Raw genomic sequence first — 23281 nt, forward strand, 5'->3', positions numbered from 1 at the left:
CACGAGTTATGTTATCATCAATAAATAAATTGTAATTAATATAATTATGCCGATTGAAAATAATGTAATAATAATAATAATAATAATAATAATAGTAATAATTACTTTTCTGTGTTCAATGACAGCTTATTAAGTTTGAATAATGTAGAGACCTTATTTAACTCGAACGTTCATGGTATTTAGTAGTAAATTTTTATTCTTATGAGAAAAAACAATATTCGTGTCATCGGCAAAGAGAACAAACTTAGATGATTAGAAGAATTGGGAAGATCATCGACATATATTAAAAACAGAAGTGGTCCAAGAATCGAGCCTTGAGGCACACCACAAGTTATTGACGCGAGACAGGAATCAACATTATTTACGGTAGTATACTGACAGCGATTGGTGAGGTGGCTTTTTATAAGTTGAAGTTGAAGGCCTCTGATACTACACACTTTGTGCTACACACATTTGCACAATTATTTTTTATATTACTGATATACAGTATTTTGACTATTATATTGATTAGACTACGTTATAGACTTACATCTTGTGTCATGTGTCCTATATTGTGGCCCAAATATTATATGTTGATATTATAAGCCATCCCTATGCAGTCAGCACACTGTGGGAATAGAATGTTTGTTTTCTCACTGCAAACTATTATAATGTGTATATCCGAATTATCGGTATCTATCTTGGGCATTAACTCCTCCCAATACATGGAGTTTAGGTGTGCCTACATTTTGCTAGTTTTTCTCATGTATCTTGATAAAGACCTAAGGATAGAGATCGAAATATTAGTTTACTCCAATAAAGTGTTTCTAAAGTCCATAATGGTATTCGTTTCTCATATTCTTTATTACCGTACTGAAACAAAGGTGGAACCACACAATGTTGTATGTATGTATATGTATGTATGTATATGTATGTATATATAAAACAGCTATGAGTTGTAGAAATATTAGAAGCAATATAATTTATTAATTCACAAATATTTCAAACACTCCTGTGTTCTTCCTCAGTGTGAGGACAACTGACATAAATTACAAAGTAAAGCAATATTTGAATCCAATAATTTAAAATAGAGCTGGGCCCAAAGAGGGACTTTTGCAGATGAAGAGTGTAGACCACCTTAGCTCCACCATGGTTGGGGCACTCTCACACCTAAATTCTAATTATAATTTTCCTTTGTTTTTTACATTTTAAAAAAATAATTTTGTAAAATTTAGGATCGGCTCGGTCCCATTTGAATCCGCCACTGATTATTATGACGTCATTGCGATATTGCGTCAACGTAACACTGGGGTTTGTAAAATTTTGGTATCACTAAATCGAAATAAATAGACATGTCCGTGTCAAAGGCTGTATAATTATTATTTAATAATGGCTATATTCAATTAACTATATTTTTTTTTTGGAAATTAGGAAAAACAGTAATCCTATGTATGTAGATAATTTTAAACACTAGTATATACGTACGGGTCATAATAATATACAAAAGGAATAAATCGTTTATAGTAGAAACTGCACTTTTGAGTAAAAATATTGGCCTAATAAGCATACACGCTTCCAATTTTGCAGCTAGGGTATAGACCCAAACGAAACGTTTGACCAGCTTAGGTAGGGCCCAATTTAGTCCCACGACCACTAATGATTACAGAGCCAAACCAAACCAAACCAAGGCAATATATATACACAGCCCAGGTGTGAATGCAAATAGTGGAATACAAGCTATGTGGCTCGTTTCCAGTAGATACAGAGAATATTTTGTCATTCTTAACGCGTCCTACGAAATTCTTACGAGACAGCACTAGTCCGTGAATCTGTGAACAAGATCGGAGATCTAAAGATGCAATCTCTACCGTGCATCAATGGCGGCCCTCTGGATCTCAATAGAGATTCTTTAATAATATATAAATTTAAGAAGGCAAATGGAAAAATATTTGCATTTGAATTTCGTAGGACGCCTTTCCACCTCGTGTAATTTATTGGTGGAAAGTAATAATTTCCACTTTGTTTCCATACAATACAAACTGTTGCTGTAGCCAAATGACTGCGACACGTGTGAGAGCGACTACGATCAGACCATGGAGGAAATATTTCCTCCATGATCAGACTGGCAACTAGTACTGACCACAATAAATTTTTCAACATGTTGAAAACTCCGCGGCCATCAACGACTCTCTCCTCTGTCACGAGCAACCCACCTATGGGCTGCTGCAAGCAAACAACATAGTGAATAAATCTATGCTTTATTTTTAAAAATTAAAATCCGTAAGCCTGCTTATTATTAGGCAATTATTCGAGGATTGTTTTACATTAGGCATTTTACTACCGTAACTCGCTAGAACCGTCAGTTTCCAACTAACTTTAATTTAGCGTCGATTGAAATTAAATGGTAGTGCCAGTTGCGGTTGCAGGTTGCAGAGAGAACCAAAGACAATATTTAGGAGAAAAAAAAAACTTAAAATATGATGCTGTAAGACGGGCCTAAAAGCATTCAAAATCTCGAATCGTCAGATTTCGGGGGCTTGGCGCCCCCCCCCCCCCCGACCTCTTCAGAGGTTCTGGGACATCGCCATTTCCCTGCCGTCGGGCAGGTCTTGGCGTAACTTTTGTGATAATATTACACAAGCAAGATATAGATCATCAATAAACAAGAATTAGTAAAAAGTAAGTATCTTTCCTCATTTGGCATTTCTGGGGAATGCAGTTTGGCGCACATCGATCTATTCTGTACCACCTCAGCTCTGGTCATGTGTTCGGAAGCACTCGTTGACAATCTAGCCGGCCATGCTTATGGCAACACATCTTTACAATTTTACAAACTACAAACCCTATTTTTATAAATTTTGATTCGGATGTCGTGAAATAAGCTTTCTCGACTTTAAGGTGTATTTTAATGACTTTAAGTTCTTCCTCCTCTTGAAAACGATTCCATAATTGATGAACCCCAAAGAGAAAGGGATCCGGGTTCTATCTGGGAAAGTTTTGGTTTTGATTCCTAAATGGCGGGAAATGTGCTTTCCCCGACTTCCGAGGTGTTTTTCAAAATTCAAGGTTTCCCCTCTTGAAAAACGGTCGGGTAAACTTTCTTATTCTTATTACAGTAAATAGGCCCCTAGGCATATTATGTGCGTAGGCATAGGGGCCTATATATACTAGCCTACATAAACAAAATTGAGTAGTTGTATTTATGTATTCCTTTTTCCATGAATCGGTGAAACCCAAAGAGAACGGGTTGGGGGGTGTCGGGTTCTCCCCTGGGAAAATTTTGATTCCTAAATGGCGGGAAATGAGTTTTCCCGACTCTGAGGTGTCTTTTAATAACTTTTAAGTTCTTCAAAATCCGGGTTTTCCCCTCTTGAAATCTATTCCAAATCAATCCCAAAGAGAAAGGGAATCTGGGTTATCCACGGGAAAATGTTGATTCCTAGATGGCGGGAAATGATTGAGCTTTACCTGACTTCTGAAATGTCTTTCAAAATTCAAGGTTTTCCCCTTTTGAAAACGGTGAGGTAAATTTTTCTCATTCTTATTACAGTAAATAGAAGAAAGGGGTTCGGACGGAGTCCTTCCCTGGAAAAATTTTGATTCCTAGATGGCGGGAAATGAGCCCAACTAGAAATTGTCAAATATACAAATTTGTTGGGCTTGTTATCAAAATGTTCACAATTATAATGATTACTATTATGCTATTAGTACCATAAGAGCATGTGTGTAAAAGTTACTATAGTAATTACAGAGTAGCCACAATAAGTTTCACAACCAAGCATAATTTATTAAAGCTCAAATAGTTTCATCTGGTTTCTGGATGTATGAACATGGTAAATTCTTGGAAGTAAACCAGTGGTATATCGTACTGTTTGTGATGTTTCGATCCGTTATCAACCATATATTTCCCGACTTCTAATTTTCAAATTCTAACAAATTCTAATTCAGCTCACGGGTCCTGAAAAGGTAGGTCTAAAATTGTTATATTTTTTTTAAAAACATTTTTCCCGGGCCCCTCAGATCCTCGAATATCATTAATAAATAAACAGTGGATGAATCATAAATTGGTAAGTCACGTTTACGACTTGCGCCCTCTATTATATCAATTTTGTTTATTTACTAATGAAAAACACAATCAACCATCGGGATGATACGATGATACACACACCATTCAGATATTGAAAAAGAAGATGGATCAGAAAGATGTCGCTTATTTACTACAATTCAGGTAAGAAGAGCTCAATATTAGGTATTAGTAAAGATGGTAGACTTCTTATAAAAGATTCAATTGGTAAATTAGCTGTAGATTATTTAGTTAAATGCGTTTATGCGTCGAACATCAGTGCACGATCTGAAGACAGAATTCCAATCTGCTTGGCTCCTTCAAACTAGCTGGAGGGCCTAGGCTAGACTAGGCCTGCCTGGGTAGGCAGACCAAGGGTTACACTATAGGCCTAGGCTATCAGTAAGCCTAGCGGAGAAAGCTATACTTAACCCACTCATGCTTGGCGCTACCTACAGAACGATGTGACTATAGGTGTACAGATGCATGAAATAACAGTGACTCAACTAGACTAGGCCTACTAGGCCGGGGCTAACTACAACCTACCCTACCTACTAACTAGGCCTAGGCCCTTTGGTAGCCTCCTCTAGGCCTGGCCTTAGGCCTAGTAGGGCTTAGTTCTAGCTAGGTATTCACTAGGCCCCTTGGGCTCTACTACAGGCCTAAGCCTACTGTAAGCTAGACCTAGGCCTCTTCTACTAGGGTAGGGCCCTAACTAGAGCCTTATTTAGCTTGACAGACCTAAATTCCAGCATGCAGATGAATGACCAAGAGGCCTAGCATAATGTCATAGGCTAAACTAAAGCTCTAGAGACCTAGGCTAGGCCTAGCCTAGGCACAAGTTGCCTAAGTTTACTGTTGACTGTGGCTGCAGTAGGTCCAATAGAGGCTAACTCGTACCCATGCCAACTCATACCCACAACTCGTACCCATACTGTAACTGGCTAGCCTGTACCCAAGTTAAGTTTATTCTTTACCTTAGTATTTCTTAAAACATTATGCAAAAAGTAGTATCTATTTTGATATAATCATGTTCAACTATGTATTGTAAACTTCTTTTTACGAAGCATACCGACTGATGCCAGTGTCAGTAGCAGTTTTCAACACAACAATTTTTTTTTTTTAGGAAACAAAGAACACTTATATTTCGTGGCGCTATATACAAATTTTATTTGTCTTTTGTTTCACGCATCAGACGCCAACAGAGTTGGCAGGTATATAGGTTAGAATCATTCAGGAACGGACAGAGGCATTGGCTACAGTGTATTATTCCAACTTCATGTACACACTGTAAAGTGTTTTGTTTGCGCAGAGGATGTTTCTAAAACAGACTCAAATTTGCATGCAAAATCACTATATAAATAGGTGCGCAGAGTCATAACTACAATGCATTAGTTGTGTATTGTGATATAGGCCAAGTCCTCATTTTTTGCTCTTATTTTCCAAAATGAGCGGATGGAATTCTAGGTTTACTGTCTTAATTATGTGACTTCAAAAATGTCATTGAAAAAAAAATTGATTTAGTATATTTTTGTGAGATTTTATAGGAATTTTTAAGTTTGATCAACTACAGTAAGAGATAAAAAAATGCTTGTTTAACTAGTGATATGGATAAATTCAATCTGTTATAAATCTTTTACAACAGACAAGGAGAGCCAACCTAATGTTGTGCTACCCAAAAAACTGGAGAATCTGCCAAAATCTCTGGAGTGGCCCAAAGTAAGACATCGATGGAATACTAATGAAGTGAGTACGGTAGCTCATTGTGTTTTTATTGTTGTGTGTGTTTGTTTCCACTGTTTTCATAGAAAAAGGGACAATTTATTAATTATTTTTTACATTGATGAAGGAATTTAAAAGTTTTGAATTCGATTGCTGAAATTTTCAAGATGGAATTCAGACTCGCGCCAATCCAACTCCACTCCTTGTGAGCGCCAGACAACGCAACCTCGTCTGCTGATTGTCGGTGGCTGTCTGAGTGGATCGTCATTAACCACGATTCGTTACGCATGTGTTGTTGCGTCGCGTTCGCCATAGTATCGGGGCACAGTGAGTGCACGGCTTTAATTTAACCACGCTTAATGTCTGAATGTTGTGCTTTTTACGTCTTGAAATTAGAAAAAGTTGACTGTATTTAACAGAGGTACGTCAGCCTTTGCATTTGCGAATTCAAAAATTGAATTGATTCACAGTTAGAACGCACATAGTGCCAGTCATTCACAGTTAGAACGCACATAGTGCCAGTCATAAATTTGTTCTACGTCCTCATTCTCATTCACTTGAATTGGACGCTCTCTAGTATTCCCCAGTAAGGCTAATATTGCAATGCAAAAATAAGAGAACAAGCCTGCAAATGACAGTAAAATCAATATTTGCTTTACAGTACATTGGTTTATATTTTTTCTTTAATTAACATGTTAAAACAATGCCTACTACCATACACGATTTGTTTTAATTGTACATAATAAATGAAAATATTCAACAATTTTATTTGCATAAGTTATTCATGTGAGGTGGCAAAAGATGCTTTGGTGGGTTAAGGTTTTCCAATGCCTATTCTCTAATTAATTGTAATTGCATACTCTAATTAATTGTAACCCACCCTAAAAATTAAACAAAGGAATAAGACCCAGTGTTTTTATTAGAAGGTATGGAGTACCTGTAATTTGTAACTGGGCTTGTTCTAGTTGTCAAAAGAATTCTTGTGGATAGATGAGAAATTAGATAAAAATTGTTTGTTCTTCCTTGTGAGGCATTTTAATGAAAGTGCAGGTGATTTTTTTCCTTTATTAAAGGTCACTGAAAATAATATCCTGATCTAAATCCAAATGTGTTTTGAACAGTGCAACCTTGAATCTGGTGGTTTGAATAATAAATTTTATATGTTAGACCTAAACAAGTTGGATACTAATTAGTTATTTTCAAATTTAAAAGAAAAAGCCCTGCATCTGATTAGGTTTTCTTAAACAATTGTTTTACATTAAATTTATTTTGTTAAGAAAAAAACTGAACACCATTCATATTTTTAGGGATTTATGGGGGTAGATTAGAACAAACAATTTTCCTTCTTTACTGGAAGACCTGTGTTTAGATGTTGGTTAAAAATATGGAAAGCATGTCTGCCACAATTTTCATTGTTTAAATACAACCCATGTTTTACCCTTCAGGAAATTGCTTCGTTATTAACCACTTTTGACCAACACAATGCCTGGCAAACAACAATTACAAAAACAAGGTAATTATGATTTTTATTACTTGACATCAATCTAGTTTTTAAAAATGTTATATCTTCTTCTTAGAATATGATAGGTACAACATTTTGAAGTGGGGCACCTCAGTTTTATAGTATAATTACCATACGGTATTAAATATTAATTACAAAAAAAAAGTGTTTGTGCCTCCAACCATTATAATTGTAGCCCAGCAGTTTATTTTTTTGAATTTTTTCCCCCAAAATGCCTTGGGGACATTCATGATGTCTGACCGCCGGTTGCATGGTCGCGCTCTGTTTCCCCCCCCCCCCTTATTACCTCTGCCAAGGTATGCACGCGTGACTGCTTAGTTTAAACTGGTCTATCCTATTGTTTAAAGAAGCATTTGCTATACGTAGACTACACCCTTTGCTTAACAATGGGCTCAGAGCTTCAAAAGAGCTTTCTTTGTTTTTGTAGGGATCTTTGATCATTAGAGTAAGAATGCTTTGATCTTTTGTTTAAATCACTGCTATGTCACCTACTAGAGGTAATGTTTTGATTGGTTAAACACTTTTGGTACTAGTGCATACATAAGCTTGCTATTATATGGATAATTTTTTCATTCCTGATGATGACATATTATAATGTCGAAATATTGAATCCCAACACGATGGCGTGTATTTCAATACTTGGAGTATGTATTATACTTTCTTAAACAGAAGTGTTCTATAATTTGATGCACTACAGACTTAGTATTTGAATGTTGCGTAGGTAACAAGGTTGTTACTATTTTTTTTATTTAATAATATTTGGTGCAGTTAAATTTATGTGGAAATTATGATATTTTTCATTTAAAAAAAATTATTTTGCCTACATTTATTTATCGGTATTAAAGAATTACTTAAAAAGGCTTAGTTGTTAATATTTCCAATCAACATGTTTGTAGGCTCTACAGTAGAATACAGCGGGGCAAAGTGTGGCCCGCAGGCTCCATGTGGCCCCAACAGCGACTTTTTTGCAGCCCGCCAACCAGCATTGGCTAGAAACACCTTGTTTTTTATGCCCCGACACCGAACATATGTCAAAAGCAACATTAAAACTGAGAATAAAGTGGTGTAAAAGCAGTGCTTGAAGGTTTTTGGAAGCACACTGGAAACATCAAAGTTTGGGTGCGGCCCTCGGTGTTAAATCAAAAATTCACTTTGGCCCTCCGACCGATTTCTGAGCTAGAGGAACAGGTTAAATTCACATCCAGCTTTTTTGCTTGGTACGTTATCAAGATTCTTGCTGCAATTTTAAGTTAGTATAGTTTGTGTACTTTAATTATGTGCTACATACTGTATATAGATTTTCTAAATTTATGAACAGTGCATACATTAAAAGTTTTTATAAACTCACTGGAAGTATTTTATTGTTGTAATTATAACCATCCAGTTTAAAATCAGGGTACATATTTTTAACTTCAATAATTTCGATGCTCAAGTTAATAATTTGTATGTTCTACAATGTGAGCAAGTTAACTTCAAAGTGAGCAATTAGTTTTTACGATTTTTTGTCATTTTAGAGTGACAATAGGCCTAACATCTTTAATTGTCGCAAAATGTGTAAAAATAGCATAAATAATTGGTAAAATTTTCAAGAATATGATATATAATTAGTAGGCTGACTATGAATGCAAGGAATAAAAGCTGTCGACTAACTGGCATCTTCTCTAACTAGCATTCACTTGAAGTAGCATCCACTTGTACTGACAAGCTGTCGACTCACTGTATCCTCTAATGGAGTGTGATACCAGACATGTTGGGCTGATGTGCCACAATTGTAGCAATAAGTAGGATCTAGGATGAATTTAACCAGATAACTGTATCTCTCTATGTATCTTGTCAGCGGTGCCGCCACAAATTTGCCAAAGGAAAACCCCCCCCCCCCCGTTTGAGCTACTCTGTATTACCAGTACCAGCCAGTCTTGTCTGTCAACAGTGGTGGTATGGACCACTACATCTGAATAACCCCTACTTGCCTTGAAAGATGTACTAGGTGCTTTTAAGTGCACATGAACCAAAATTATGTGCCTACAATTCTTATCTGAGAGTATGCATGCCTGTTGTAATTTAAGTTCGTTTGATCGCGATTCTTTTATCAATCATTCTGAACTGTATAGTAGATAGGAGGATGTGCCTATGTAGTTTGTAAAAGTGCTACATTACATTTTTTTGTAAATGCCTTGATAGTATTTTTTTTTTTTTACACTAATCAGTATAAAATCCATCCAACATAATCAATCAATCAATGGATATAATACTGTATATTAAAATTCTGTACTGTATCATGAAAATATTTCACCTTTATAGTGATCAATTATTGTAATAAATAGAAATGTATGTTTAATTTATTCATACTGAATGACATGTCAATGTTACAGAGCTCCATTTAATACTAGCCCAACGTACAGTGTTTAGCAAAAACCACACTGGACTAGTCTACAGACCATTTAACTCCAAAATGTTGCCCGGTAGTCTAGTGAAAAATTAACGAGTTATTTCTCCATACATACATGCACAAGCCTAAGTAAATATAGTGGGTCCTAGTAAAATAGTCTGTGGTCAAGTAAAAATCTCTAGTAAATTAGCCCAGTGGGCTAGTTACCAAAAAACGTTGCAGCAAGGCCTGTGGTATGGTCAAAAACACATTGCATTATTATTATTAAATATTATTAAACAAGAAAAAATGATGCTCATCTTGATCTTCTGATTCAGTTGCTCTGGACAGTCCACATCAGGAGAATTGTATCTTGAATGATTGTGTGTATTTAATTTGTAATAAAAGTGTAAATCTACTTTACATTCATTTAATTAATGTGATTATTATTTAAATATTGTATAATGCAACTATTTTGATTTTCAAACAGTTTATTTGGCATTTTTTTGTTTGGTAGTATTCGTCAATAATTGATAAAAATTTGATAAAATACTTTGATCCGTTGAAGCTGTTTCTTGTGTCTAATTCAACGTCTGGCATTTGATTTTGTAATAAAAGTAAAATCGGTGAAGAAATGAAGTGATGGATCATGAGCTAAAGTTAAAAATGAAAAGTAAGTTTACAAATTAAAACCCTTTTCAGACAGAAAATACCACAATTATACCGTAGTCACGCCGGCGCTATTGCCGGTGTAGACCCTTTCACACAATTAGTAAAAATCTGGTATTAATACCGTATCCTGTCTGAAAGGGGTCCCGCGCGAAAGGAGTATTTTGCGTTTGTGAACAAAGAGGGCGCAATTTTTTATTGGCAACCCTGATCTAAAAACAACTCTTCGCGTGTTTAACAAAAATGTTTCGCACTTTGACCTCTAAAATTGTTATGCTTCAGTGCATAAGACGGCAATGAACCGCTATGGTATTAATGCGGTATTTTGACTAGGTCCCGAGAAGGTCTGCTGTAACCTAAACTGGCGTTTAGGCGTATTTACCCTTTTACATAGAATGCTGGCGTTCGCGAAAAGCGGTATTAATACCGTATTGCAGCTCTGTGTAATAAGGGCTTATGATGCCATGCTAGATAAGACCTTCCTACTAGTTATCAAGTGAATTGCTAACATAGAAAGCTGCTAGATAAGACCAGTCCTAGAAAGTTCACAAACAAGTCACAACATTCTGTATATACCTACTGTATATAGTTATTCGAGTAAATTGCCAACACAGAAAGCATGGATGAGTTTAAAAATAGCCTAACAAATTGGACACGTGATCCCGCTGGGAGCCTATTTTTGTATATAATTTATCTGCTTAAAACTGAGATCCTGATATGCATATAAAGTGTACTGTAGCACATGCAATCGACAACTGACAATTTCAATGTCACTGATAAAAGGCCCCACAGTACAGATGTATTATAGTGTTCTATAATTATTAAATTAAACATTGTAAGAGTTCCACACCATGTGTCCCGGTGTAACAATGTTCATTACACTAGTGTAGAACATTGCCAGAATACGCTGGCACAGCAGTTGCATTTCGGTGGGGTCTTACCCTTGTGGTTCGAACCTTCAATTTCGATTGTGTCCTTGGACAAGGCACTTTTTACCTATGTTTATCTTTCTCCACCTAGGAGGAGTATGGGTACCTACTAGGTTGATGTGGCCTTGAGTGTGTTAGTCTGTGTTGGCATTAAGTTGCAAGTACGATAGTTTGAATTACTCCCCAGCGAGTGGAAGAGGTTACACTTTATGTTGGTTTGATTTATGTATCCGATGTCCAGGGGTAATAATAACATCACCAGCACCTTGCATGTCTAGGCAAAGGCATGGTATAAATCTATATTATTACTGATTCATATATGTGGCAAAGACAAGCCAAACCAGTCACTCGTCGCAAAAATCGATTTTGAGTTATTAATACAGGGTTAAAGAGTAAAATAAAAGCTATAAAATGGTAAAAAAATCATTCAAATCTGACATTTCCTTATGAAGTTACAAGCATTTAAGCATACAGCTGTTTAAAGAACAATATATGAGAAATCAGCCTTCAAAGTTTATGATTTCAGGCATTTCTCATGCAGAAACTATCATAAAATCTTTAAAAAGTGTTGTTTTAACATTAAAATTGGGAAAAATAACACTGAACAGCACAGCATGATGTATAGATACATAAACCTCAGTTTAGTGAAATAAAATAGATTTTTAAAAATTTACATTCTAGCATGTTTTTGCTATTTTCTCTGAAACACAATTTGCGACGAGTGGCTTGTCTTTGCCACATATGAATTGTATATTAACTTGTTTCACTGCATCTATGCATTTTTGAATTTTTATTTGTATGAAATTGTTTGTTTTATTTTGGCCTATGTAGGTCAAATTTGAAAAAAAAGGAGGTTAGTTGATTGAGTAGAGAGGAATATATTTGTGTATGTGTACACAAATGTATTTTTATATTATTGTATTGTTTTATTGTTTTTATTTTTTAAATTTTAAGTTCACTACTCAATTTCTCAGTTCCATTTTAGTTATTTTTAAGTTTGTGTCAATTATGTTTTATTAGTATTAATTGTACAGTAATTAAGTGATTCATTGTATTGTATTTAAGTTGAACGCACCACCCTTGAGTGCCGCCGATCTAGAGGCGTATGTTCACAAAGTAAATATAAATAAACATTTTTTTTATTATAGTAAATTACTTGGACTGTTGGTTTCGTTAGTGTGAAACAAAATATAAAGTCCACAAAATTTGAAAGACTTTTCTGTGGTGTTTAGTATCATGAACATGCAGGGCTCGTTATTTGAAAATGGCAGGTGTGCAAATAAGAGCACTTAATTTTGTTTAGGTTTAGAGTGATTACTTGTCGGGGGTGGGGAATTTAAACTTCTGTGGAATAGATAGTACACATTTTTATTACTGCAGTCAATCGCTCGCCTCAAATCACAAGCCCTGAACATTGGCCATGTACTGTATTCTTCCATACAGGACCAACAGGGAGATGCTGAGGATGCTCAAGAAAATTCTCTTCCCCCCCCAACCCTTCTTTTTTGTTCAAATGTGTAATGAAATATTAGTTTAGTGCTATAAATAGCAAAGGTTACTTTAGATTTATTTGTCATGGGATGTCTGAACAATTTTTTTTTCACATAATCACTTTAACTTAAGTTTTCTGCATTGTTCTTTCATTTTTACTAGAATTTGATACTGTAATTTTTATCCATACAATAAATATTTATTTGTAATGAACCAAATGTCCCAACCATGTTTGGACAGAGGTAAATATATTGTGCGGCTCATACGTGATATGCGATGGAGCACCTGCTGGGGGAATATTGATGCCATCGGTTTTCCTTGTCCGTAGTTTTGCGCTTTGCACAACAAAAAGTCCAGTCCTGTCACTAAAATTCATCTGCGCATGCGAGAACATTAAGTTCTCGTCGCATGGATTTGTAGGATGTAGAGTTTGGCCAAATCTACATATGCAGAGAACATAGGATGCCCGGTAGGACGGTAATGCATGAACGATTCCGTTCTAGCGTTTAGTCATCGTGCAAGTTATCGCAAGCTCTCTATCTACTCTGCACCCTCCCCCCCCCTTTCTGAAATCCTGGATACAGTAAAGTCATTGCCCACTATTGTGTAGTGCAGTAAGCCCACAGCAACAAGGTGAGCAGTGATGTATTTTAGGGCTGTAAAAAGTCAGCGATCTGCAATTTTTTATTTTTAGACTGGGTTAGCTGAAAATACAAGGAAGTTTAGACTGATGGCTAGTGGCTACTGTGCATATGAAAAAACATATTCACTACAATAAAACATAAGAAAGGCATGGAACAATAATAGTGAATTGTTTTGTTTGGAATGTAATACAAACAATAAGTATTTATTTTTTATTTATAACAATAGCTGTCCTGTTTAAAAGTCAAACAGAAATATCTCTGTTTTTGCACTGTTGTAGATCTACTGTTGTAGATCATCTATGATGAAGATGCATTTGTAGCAGGCTGGCAAAGCAGGTCTACTGTAGTAAAAATATAATGTGGGCTAGTAATTCTTTTAGGCCAACTAGGAGAAAAACTAAATTTTTTTACTATAGCCCTTTATTGAAGCGGAGACCAAGCTCTAGTTTAGCTATTCAAACAGTAGCTCATTTTACAAATACTGTATAATATCAGTACCTGTATGTATTGAAGAAATTGCAAGTATACAGTAATACAGTTACATGAATTTAATATATTCACACCTTATTTTATATGTTTTATAAAGGCCTAAACTAAAATTGTTATGTTGTTTATAGTAGTGTTTGATAGTAATGTATATTAATGTATACTACAGTACATTGTGTAATAAAAAGTTCGGGCATAGGTACTGTAAATCAAAAGTACTGTATGTTATTTCTAATTGTTTTAAAGCATTGAGGCCTCCAAAATTCAAAATTCAACAATTTTCAGACTTATTTTTAAGCATAGGAAAACAATAAAACTTTTTTTTATTTTTTATTATTCTTTGTTTTTAGTAAAATAAAATATATTTTCCAGAATCATTGCTAAAGAGTTGTTGAATGCAAGCAGCTCTTTTAAAAAACAAGGCTGTTTATTACAGACCTCAATATTTATTTTATGTGCTGGTCCCATAGGCTGTGCAGTGGCTACAGTATAGATAATGGGTGCTTGCAGAAAAAACATCTTACAGGACTACTTCTACTGATATTAAGTTGTGTGTGTAGTGAGCAAAAGTATAGAACACTTTCTAGTATACACTCTGGTTGAAATTCATCTTTACGAGCTGTTATGTAAGTAAACACGCAATACTTTCTCGCTGTGTTTTCAGCCCAGATGCTCAAGGAAAACTATCTTGGTCATGTGATCTTATAAAGTAGTTGGGTTGTAAGGTGTCACAGTTCTTCCTCACATAAATATATAAGTGTTATGCAACATTCAGTTCTGGTTTCTTTCTGATTTTGTAAATTACTTTCGACCTAAAAACGGTGCTAATGAAAGTCTTTATAATATTATTACAGTACATTATATTTTGCTGTTCCAATTATACAGTTTGTATTAGCTTTCTTGGAAAGCAGTTAATTTTTTTTCATATGTATGGTAATGGAGAAACATGCTGTTTTTTAATGTAATTTTTCTGTATTGTCACTCATTGGTCATGCAGACCATGCATATTGTAAATTTCTCACGCTACCTTCAGTCTCATTGAATTCAGTACTGTATTGTACTAATATCGATGTACTTTGTAGTACCGGTAATGGCGAATCCATTTCAACAACCAGGGTGCCCTGCAAACCTTCATCCCACTTGTGTTCACTCCAGTTAATTTTTTTTTCACTCCTAATTATTGGATTTTTTTTGCAATTAGCAGAAAAAACCATTGTTTTTGTTGTGATTTTTATTTATTTTTTATTTATTTCGGTATAAAACATCAAAATACAAAATTGGTAGCACTAAGGCTAAAATTATTGCATGTACAAAAAATATTAAATATAATTATAAAAAAATTATTAACACATGAATTATGGCACAAAAGTTGACACAAGACAAATTTCAAATTTGAATAATTTAAATATACCTTAAGTCCAAAATATTCAAAAAATTTTGTAGCAAAAACTAGAAAAAAAAAGATTTAAAAATTTCAGAAAATATTTTTCTTCTATCCCATTTTCCTATGTTTTTGCACAGGATTTTCCTGTCTGGCACTTTCCCTGTTTTGAATAAACACCTCCATCCTCTCAAATAAACGCCCCCTGTAGAGCCTCTTTTCGAATAAACGGAAGGAAAATAATTCTCAACACATTACATTTTTTCTAACCTAACTAGTAACAAATCTTTATGATCACGCAATAACGCATTTTGACGGTAATTATGTGTTGTAGTTCCTTTTTTACTGTGAAATTAAGAGGCACTTAATTATTTGAGTACTATATACGTATCCCTTTTACACCACCAAAAGTATAAACGCCTCACTAGAATAGACGCCTCCCTCGAATAAGCACCTTCTCAAAAACCCTTCTCAACAATAAATGACACAGGGTGTTTATAAAATTTGTTTTTCAAACAGTATTTATTATTTTTAATGCTTGTAGTATGTGGCTTATGTTTTATGTAAATTAGTACTAATAGGAATAAAAACAATATATAATTTAATGACATAAAGATGGATAAATTGATGAAGACTTGAATAAAAAAGGATGGAGGAATGCATAAATTGATGGGTAGGAAAAATAGATGAATAAATAAATAAATGAATGAAGTGGAAGGAAGGCAGGATGAAAATGATGACTAGGCCATCCTTTTGTCTGCTTATCTACTGTAGTGGTACTATTTATAGATGATACACCAGAATTACAGTATATTATTATTAATTAAGAAATATATTTCATTATTTATTTGTAAGGCCTTGCAATACATTATGAATTTCTTTAGGGAAAGTTCAAAGTTCAATTCCTGTCCATATCTTCTATTCATTTTGTTTACATCATGAAGAGTATGCTTGAAGCAGCTTTTCTAATAAATTCAATTCATCATACAGTATTTCACAATATCAGGAGTTTAAATTTCATTAGTATTATGATATGTATAATTTGCTATTAGGCCGGTCCCCAAGGTTAAGTCCATAGGAATATGCGAGGGTAGGATTTCAATGTAAGTCTCAAATTAGTCTGGGTTTCCTGTTCTCTCGTAACGATTCGCTGCTTATTCACGTTTGAAGTATGAATGGAGCCTAAAGAAATTAGCATCAAAGAAATTTGGATCCAAAGTTTGAAATCGAATTGACATGGCTATCACTATCACCGGGTCACTATCAAAATTATCATCGCTAACTGTCAATCCACTTTATTGTCAGTCATTGAAATATCATCATCATAGGGAACATCCATTATATTTATTATTTCCACAAGGGTATAAAATATATTCTTTTCGGTGAGCTTCCTCCCTCCCTCTGAACGATACAGAGTACACATTATATTAATGATTTATTTTATCATTTTGAAATCGTCATTGTTTTTCATAATAGAAAATCCTCCCATCCCTAATGTGTATGCTTTTTGTACTCTTTAAAAAAATAAAAATAATGGATTGTCCCCTTTTGTATTGAAATTAAAGAGTCCCAATGTTTTTTATATATTTATATGTTTTTTATAACTTTCTTGGGTTTAATCAACAATGTCTTATCTTTTGTTCATAATTATTTATCTGTTCTTTGTTTTTGTCTTGTAAGAAATGTTTTGTGATTTTAATTCCTGAATAAAATAAATGAAATGAAATCAGAAATATTGGCTTCCATCTTTTATCTTCTCTTCATCATAGTAAACAAATTAATATATTTGCATACCCCTGACCCTTCACCCTCTGTCACTAAGACTTGGTGTATTGCTACTAGTGGATTCAGTGCAATTGGCAGACCACAACATGAGGTGAGGACTTGGTGTTCACAGCTTTCGCAAACGCAATAATACATCATGCAGAGATCAGTAAGACAAAGAGATCCAATTTCACATCAACATTCATGTAACATTGAGACCATGTGTTCTTTGGGCCTTGTAATTCAGTGATTTTTTTTATCTGTCAAATGTCGGGACATGTTTCCAATCCTGTTTTCATCACTTTCATTAACTGTCTCGTAAGCGCGTCCAAGCATTACACAGATATTGGCTTTTCCAGGTAATTGCACAACATTAGTTCATAGGCAACCAACCATTCATGCATATATTGTACTCCTAAAATATTATAACAAAACAGCACCAAAAGTAGTTACGTACAACATAAGATGGATAAAGTAACTTCTCCTCCTTCATTGGTTTTTACATCTGCATCTATTTTCATATTTTTACGATTTTCCTACATTGCACGAACGTCTCATGATATCAACTGTTCCATAATTTTTTTATAGCCTTTTTGTGACAGAAGAAAAATTGTTTTTCCTGTCGTCTTCGATTTTTTGATGATAATCTTCACAGATGTGTTTTAAAAACTTGTGTAAAAAATGGGGTAAAAGAGAAGATATTGGCAGTATAATCAGAATCAATCAATTGATCAGAATTTATTTAACGCCAAAATCATGACTGTAATTAAGGTGCGTGTTCATGATGCATGTTTGGGAATCCCAAAAAATCAAGCAGATTGGGGATGGACAACACCACAAACATCATTTAACCATTGTAATGTATACTATTTGTGGCAAAGACAAGCCAAACCAGTAATTCGTCGCAAAAATTGATTTTTAGTTTAATTAATATAATGTTAAACAATAGAGTAGAGCTACGAAATGGTAAAAGAATCATTTAAGTCCAACATTTCATTATGAAACAGGAGTTTAAACATACAGCTGTTGAAAGAACAATTGATAAATCAGCCTTCAGTTTATGATTCCGGGCATTTTGCAGGCAGAAACCAAATCGTTAAAAATCATTGTTTTAACATTGAAAATGGGGAAAATAACAATAGCATGATATAGGTTTTGTTTAGTGCAATAAAATAGATTTCAAAAACTTTAACATTCCGGCATTTTTTGGTCATTTTCTCTGAAACAGGATTTGCGGCAAGTGACTGATTTGGCTTGTCTTTGCCACATTTGTTTGTATAAGCTCATAGATAATCACTCACTAATACCTAGTGTAAAAATTGGATTTGGAGATAATCATGATTTGTTAGAAAAATTTCCGAAAATTGAAATCTGCGATTTTGACCACATTTTGGCTATTGATGATGTCAGATGAGACAGATCTTGATTTCAGATTTTCCCGATCACATTGGGAAGCTGTTATTGGTTGAGCGGATCCGTTAACCCCATTGGTTGTACCGATGACCTCATACTGCCTCAGACCATGACCTTCCTATTTTCAAACGTTTCGACTCTTCTGTCCCAATAACCATGGATATGAATGAACATACAGTAGACGGACTCGTCTAAACAAACGGGCATACAGTATACTGTAGTGTTAATAAGTAGCTGCTCGATGAAGTGTTACACTCTGTCCTGTCTTGGCATACATCACCGAACAGCTCAAAATGTCGAGGTTCAATTTGATGTATGCTTCAAATATAGAGTACATTTTTCTGCTTTATTTGTTTATTTTTCAAGATTGAAGTGAAGTACAATGTTTTATTATTTCGCTATGTACCCACCTATTAGGCAAATGAAGTAGTTACATGCCATCCCTTTTTAAAAAGCATCTCAAAGATACAGTATAAACTGTAGAAGAATTTCATTGCCTGACCATACATGGAAAATTTTGTTTTGATCTATAGTCTGTTTTTTTTATTGTTTCTTGTGATTTTTATTCTTACGATGTTCCAATGATAATTTATTATGATGTTACATAATGAATGAGCTGATGCTTATTAGTCTGCGCTGATACAGATTGTTCCTTTGTGGAACATGAAAGAGTTTCAGGCGTTTCATCATTTACAAGGTGACATGAAATTAGGTTGCCTGCTACTGTATGCTAAGGCCAGTTAACAAAAAATCCTTGTTTCGCGTCCGGGGTAGTCATTTACGAGGTAACATGAAATTAGGTTGGTTTACAACAGTATGAAGGCCAGTTAACAAAAATTCTTGTTTCGTATCCCAGGGTTTTTTTATTTTTATTTTGAGGCATTTAGGCACTTGTTATTTGATATTTTTTGATGCGTGTTGAAATTGAAGTTGTGTAGTCATACAGTAATAAAGTATACTTAAGAATATAATAGGACACCTGTACAATATCTTAAGCTACCCAGATGAGCCTGTATACAACAACGATCAAATACAGTAATTATATTTTGATCATTATTGCCCTGCCAACTGTTGTTGTTTTGCCAAAAAGGTAAGTTGCAGATTGTAAAATTAAAGTGAATATTCCTTTTTTGCTTTATTATAATCTGTGGCTTATATATTTATCAATCTTTTCAATTTTTTAGATGAATTTTATAAAAATATTTAAAAACAATCTTTTTTTAATTCTCTAACATCTTTTTCATTGTTTTTAATACAGAGTGGTTTCGAGAAAATTCACTTTGGTGTCGGGCTTTCAGCATATTATGCTTTCTTGACACACTGCTAACGTTTCTTTTTGTACTTCATTGTTTTGCCTTTTATATTTTTTTAGTAGGAAGATGTTTTTTGTATGTGGATATGTCAAATTTTAAAAAAATAAATAAATGTAACTCATGGTCACATACAGTATATAATTTATATTTATAATTTTCTTTCATTTTTCTTTCAAATTTAATATATTTGTGAAAAGATGTTTGTGTATGTATTAGAAAAATGTTTCTCTTGACAAAATTTTAAAGTAATTGGCATACAGTAGGTTGATGGATTTTGTTTGATGGGTTTTTCTTTATTAAACAGCTTTTAATGGTACAGTACTATAAATGTTTACATTTTGATCAACAGTGCAGTCAAATGGTAGTGTTGCGCAGATTTAAAATTAAAATCAAAAGAATGTTTCACAACTTTCAATTGGATCATCACATATAATAGTTAAGTATTGCTTTGTGTACTCGCCGTGGCCTAGAAATTTTATTATCCAGGTTAGCTGTTGAAGGATACCACGATGTGTGCGAACGTTACATTTGTTCTGATTGTCTTTTTTTTTTATTGTCAGTTTCACTAGTAATAGGCTCCTATCGGAATTCAAAATCCAAAACAATATTCAATCATCATTTAGTTTCAAAGCAGTCAGGCGTAGACATACCTATGAGAGATTGTTGTTTTATATAGAAGCATAGGGCGTAGTAGTTAAACAATACTCATCTGTAGATTGTGAACAAATGACAAACTACAGTGTGAGTCACTGATTATATGAATGCAATATTTAAAAATATAATTAGAAATGATTTGGAAACAAAATTTTATTTTTACGAGTAAGGAAAATAATATTTATAGTAAATATAATTTACTGTATGGTGTGGAATAGTTTTTCAATCATAAATTGCATTAATATGCTAATTTTTTTTTAAGTGTATGCGAAAGCCAACAGGCATGACAATAACGTTTCTGAATGCCCAAATGGTTGGATCTATTGCATTAAACATGACAGACGAGTCAGTAAGCCTGACCAGGTTATAGCCTTAAAACCCTTATTGACTGTGATGAATTTTTCTCCTACTATCATGGTCTTCTTTCAAGGAATGTATTGCCCATCGATATTCATTAGGGAATTATCGTTGTTGAGATTACTGCCGACGATTTTGGCATCCACATGAATTTTTAGTTTAGATATCCTAAACGATCGCTGCCTTTGAAGGGGAATTGATTTTTCGATTCGATTTTGTATTCTTTTGTTGATGTGATATTCTTATACTGTAGTGATTATCCTTGAGAAGTCATTAAACCCACAGGCAAGCTACTCAATCTAAATTCAAATGAACATTTAAATTACGTTTTAATTTTTCCTACCCTTGATCCAACTTAAAATGACATCAAGGACCAATTTTTCTAAGCAGGAGCGCTAAGGTGATTTGATGTTGATTTGAACCTATGACCTCAATGCGCTCAAGCCAGTGCCTTTGACATAGATTTCCAGTGTACTGCAATATAATAGGTACAAAGTTAGTGGTGGTTATAAGCAAATCTATTTTAAGTTGATCATTAGTCTCGCACGAGTTGCCAAGTGTTGAAAATCATTGCTAATGTCTCTATTATATTAAATGGATTTGAATTTTAAGATGTGTATTTTATTACTGTTTTTAAAATACAAGTCCTTCCTTTTCTACAAGATTCTTCATTAATCCACATGGAAGTCTTCCCTTAATATACTACAGTGTATATATATATATATATATTTTTTTATTGTTTGTCATACTGGGTTTCCTCCTCCTAGAAAGATCAGAGCATACAATTTTATAAAATCATATTCGAATCAAAACACAAAATAGATAAATAAAAAAGAAAACCCATTAAAAGTATCATTTTCTACCAGGTTTAGCTTTGATTTTTGGCAAAATTAAGTTTCCTGCACAACTAGATCTGGTATGAACTAACACAATGAAAGTGTAAAATGTTGGTTATTGAAAAAAAAAAAAACGTGTTAAAATACAGTAAGCACATATTATTTACAGTGTGTATTCTTCACCACATAAAAAACAACAACAGCACATTTTGAGGTCTCACCACGAAATGAGATGCATCGTTGGTGAAATCATATTGAGATATTCACCAAAATAGGTCAAAGTAAAAAATTGTTACAAAATTTTGATTTTAAATTATTTAAATAACTTGACATTACAAACAGCAGCCAAGGATGAAAAAGTTTGTATTGCAATGACAAAAAACATATAAAAACATTAAAAGGAAAAATACATCAAATTTTTTAATACAATGAATTTTATTACTAACTGTAACACAGTGTTCTGTACACATTCTGTAATTTATAGTCCTATTATTTGTACAGGTTTCTTTGAGGCCGATTCAAAGCACAGTGACAGTTTGTTTGACGACTGTATTCTAGTCAGCCTCCAGAGAATAAATATTTTTTAATGTTGTACAACTGATTTTTTGAAAGTCACGAAAAGCATATTAAAGATGGAAAAAAGGGATGGTTGCGCCTTCTCCCCCACCCCCCAGTTTTTAAATATTCAAAAATCTGTATCTCATTGACCGTTTCCAAGTTTTTTTTGTCAAGTACTGTATGCTTTTTGTGTCTTTAAAAAATCAGTTGTACAACACAGCAAAAAAAAACGTTTTTCTACAGAACTTGGCTTTAACCGAAACAACAAATCAGACTGAGTTCAATAGTACTCGTCATAATACTACAGTATATAGAAAGTAAATATTGTTGTAATTAAATATGTAAAAAGCATACTGTAACCAAATTCTCTATCTTTGTAATAATTGTTTGAAATATCTTTATGACATTTCAATCTTATAAAGATTGTTGGGACTATACAAAAATGAAGACCTTTATTAACTCATTAACTTATATATATAATAAAAGAATTTAAAATTGACTTGATTTCCTTTATGAAATTATAAGTGCCTTTTAAAACATTCTTATGGTAAATTTGTTGGTTTGCAGATGGTGTGGCTTTGCGAACCCATACATCTTAACATGTCGCGACATATACTAATCCACTATCAATATTAAACATAATTACGCCCACGAAATCACTGGATACAAAGTATCGTATGACGAATTTTGATTAGGCCCCCACAGCAGAATATCGGAAACATACAGTTTAATGTGTGAACTGATATGTTTTGGATAATATTGTAACAATTTTTAAATTAAAATCTTTTTTCATTTATACTTTCATTTATGCATTTGTACCTTATTTAAATTGTTATTTTTATTTTGCAGATTTTTAAAATGTTTTTCTTATTAACATTTCTGTTTTTTGTCGGTGTATTACCTGCGTTTGCTTTTACATACTGTATAAACATCAACCTAGGTTTTTATAAATTTATATCTTATTCGAATAAAGTGATAATTGGTAACAGTATAATTTATTTGTGATTTGGAAAATTACTTTTTTACATTCAAATACATATTTAAGGGTCCATTCATAAATAAACAGATTAATAACTAGATAACAATATCAGGTAATAAACTATCCCCCACCCCCCCCCCCCACCAGACACCA

General features: G+C 33.7%; 1 protein-coding gene across 2 annotated transcripts in view; it reads left to right on the forward strand.

Moving 5' to 3' along the window:
• Nucleotides 1–4109: 4109 nt before the first annotated feature.
• The window catches only part of LOC117114154 (calmodulin-binding transcription activator 2-like), a 63209-nt gene continuing 44037 nt past the window's right edge, over nucleotides 4110–23281 (forward strand). For both annotated transcript variants that reach the window (XM_033257719.1, XM_033257720.1), the window contains exons 1-3: nucleotides 4110–4207; nucleotides 5688–5788; nucleotides 7210–7277. In XM_033257719.1, the coding sequence (XP_033113610.1) occupies nucleotides 4183–4207; nucleotides 5688–5788; nucleotides 7210–7277 (194 nt within the window). In that variant the 5' untranslated portion in view covers nucleotides 4110–4182. The remainder of the gene's footprint in view (nucleotides 4208–5687; nucleotides 5789–7209; nucleotides 7278–23281) is intronic.

This window comes from Anneissia japonica, unplaced genomic scaffold (genome assembly GCF_011630105.1).
Source record: "Anneissia japonica isolate Jap-2015-1 unplaced genomic scaffold, ASM1163010v1 scaffold287840_len1291095_cov163, whole genome shotgun sequence".
Classification (NCBI taxonomy): Eukaryota; Metazoa; Echinodermata; class Crinoidea; order Comatulida; family Comatulidae; genus Anneissia; species Anneissia japonica.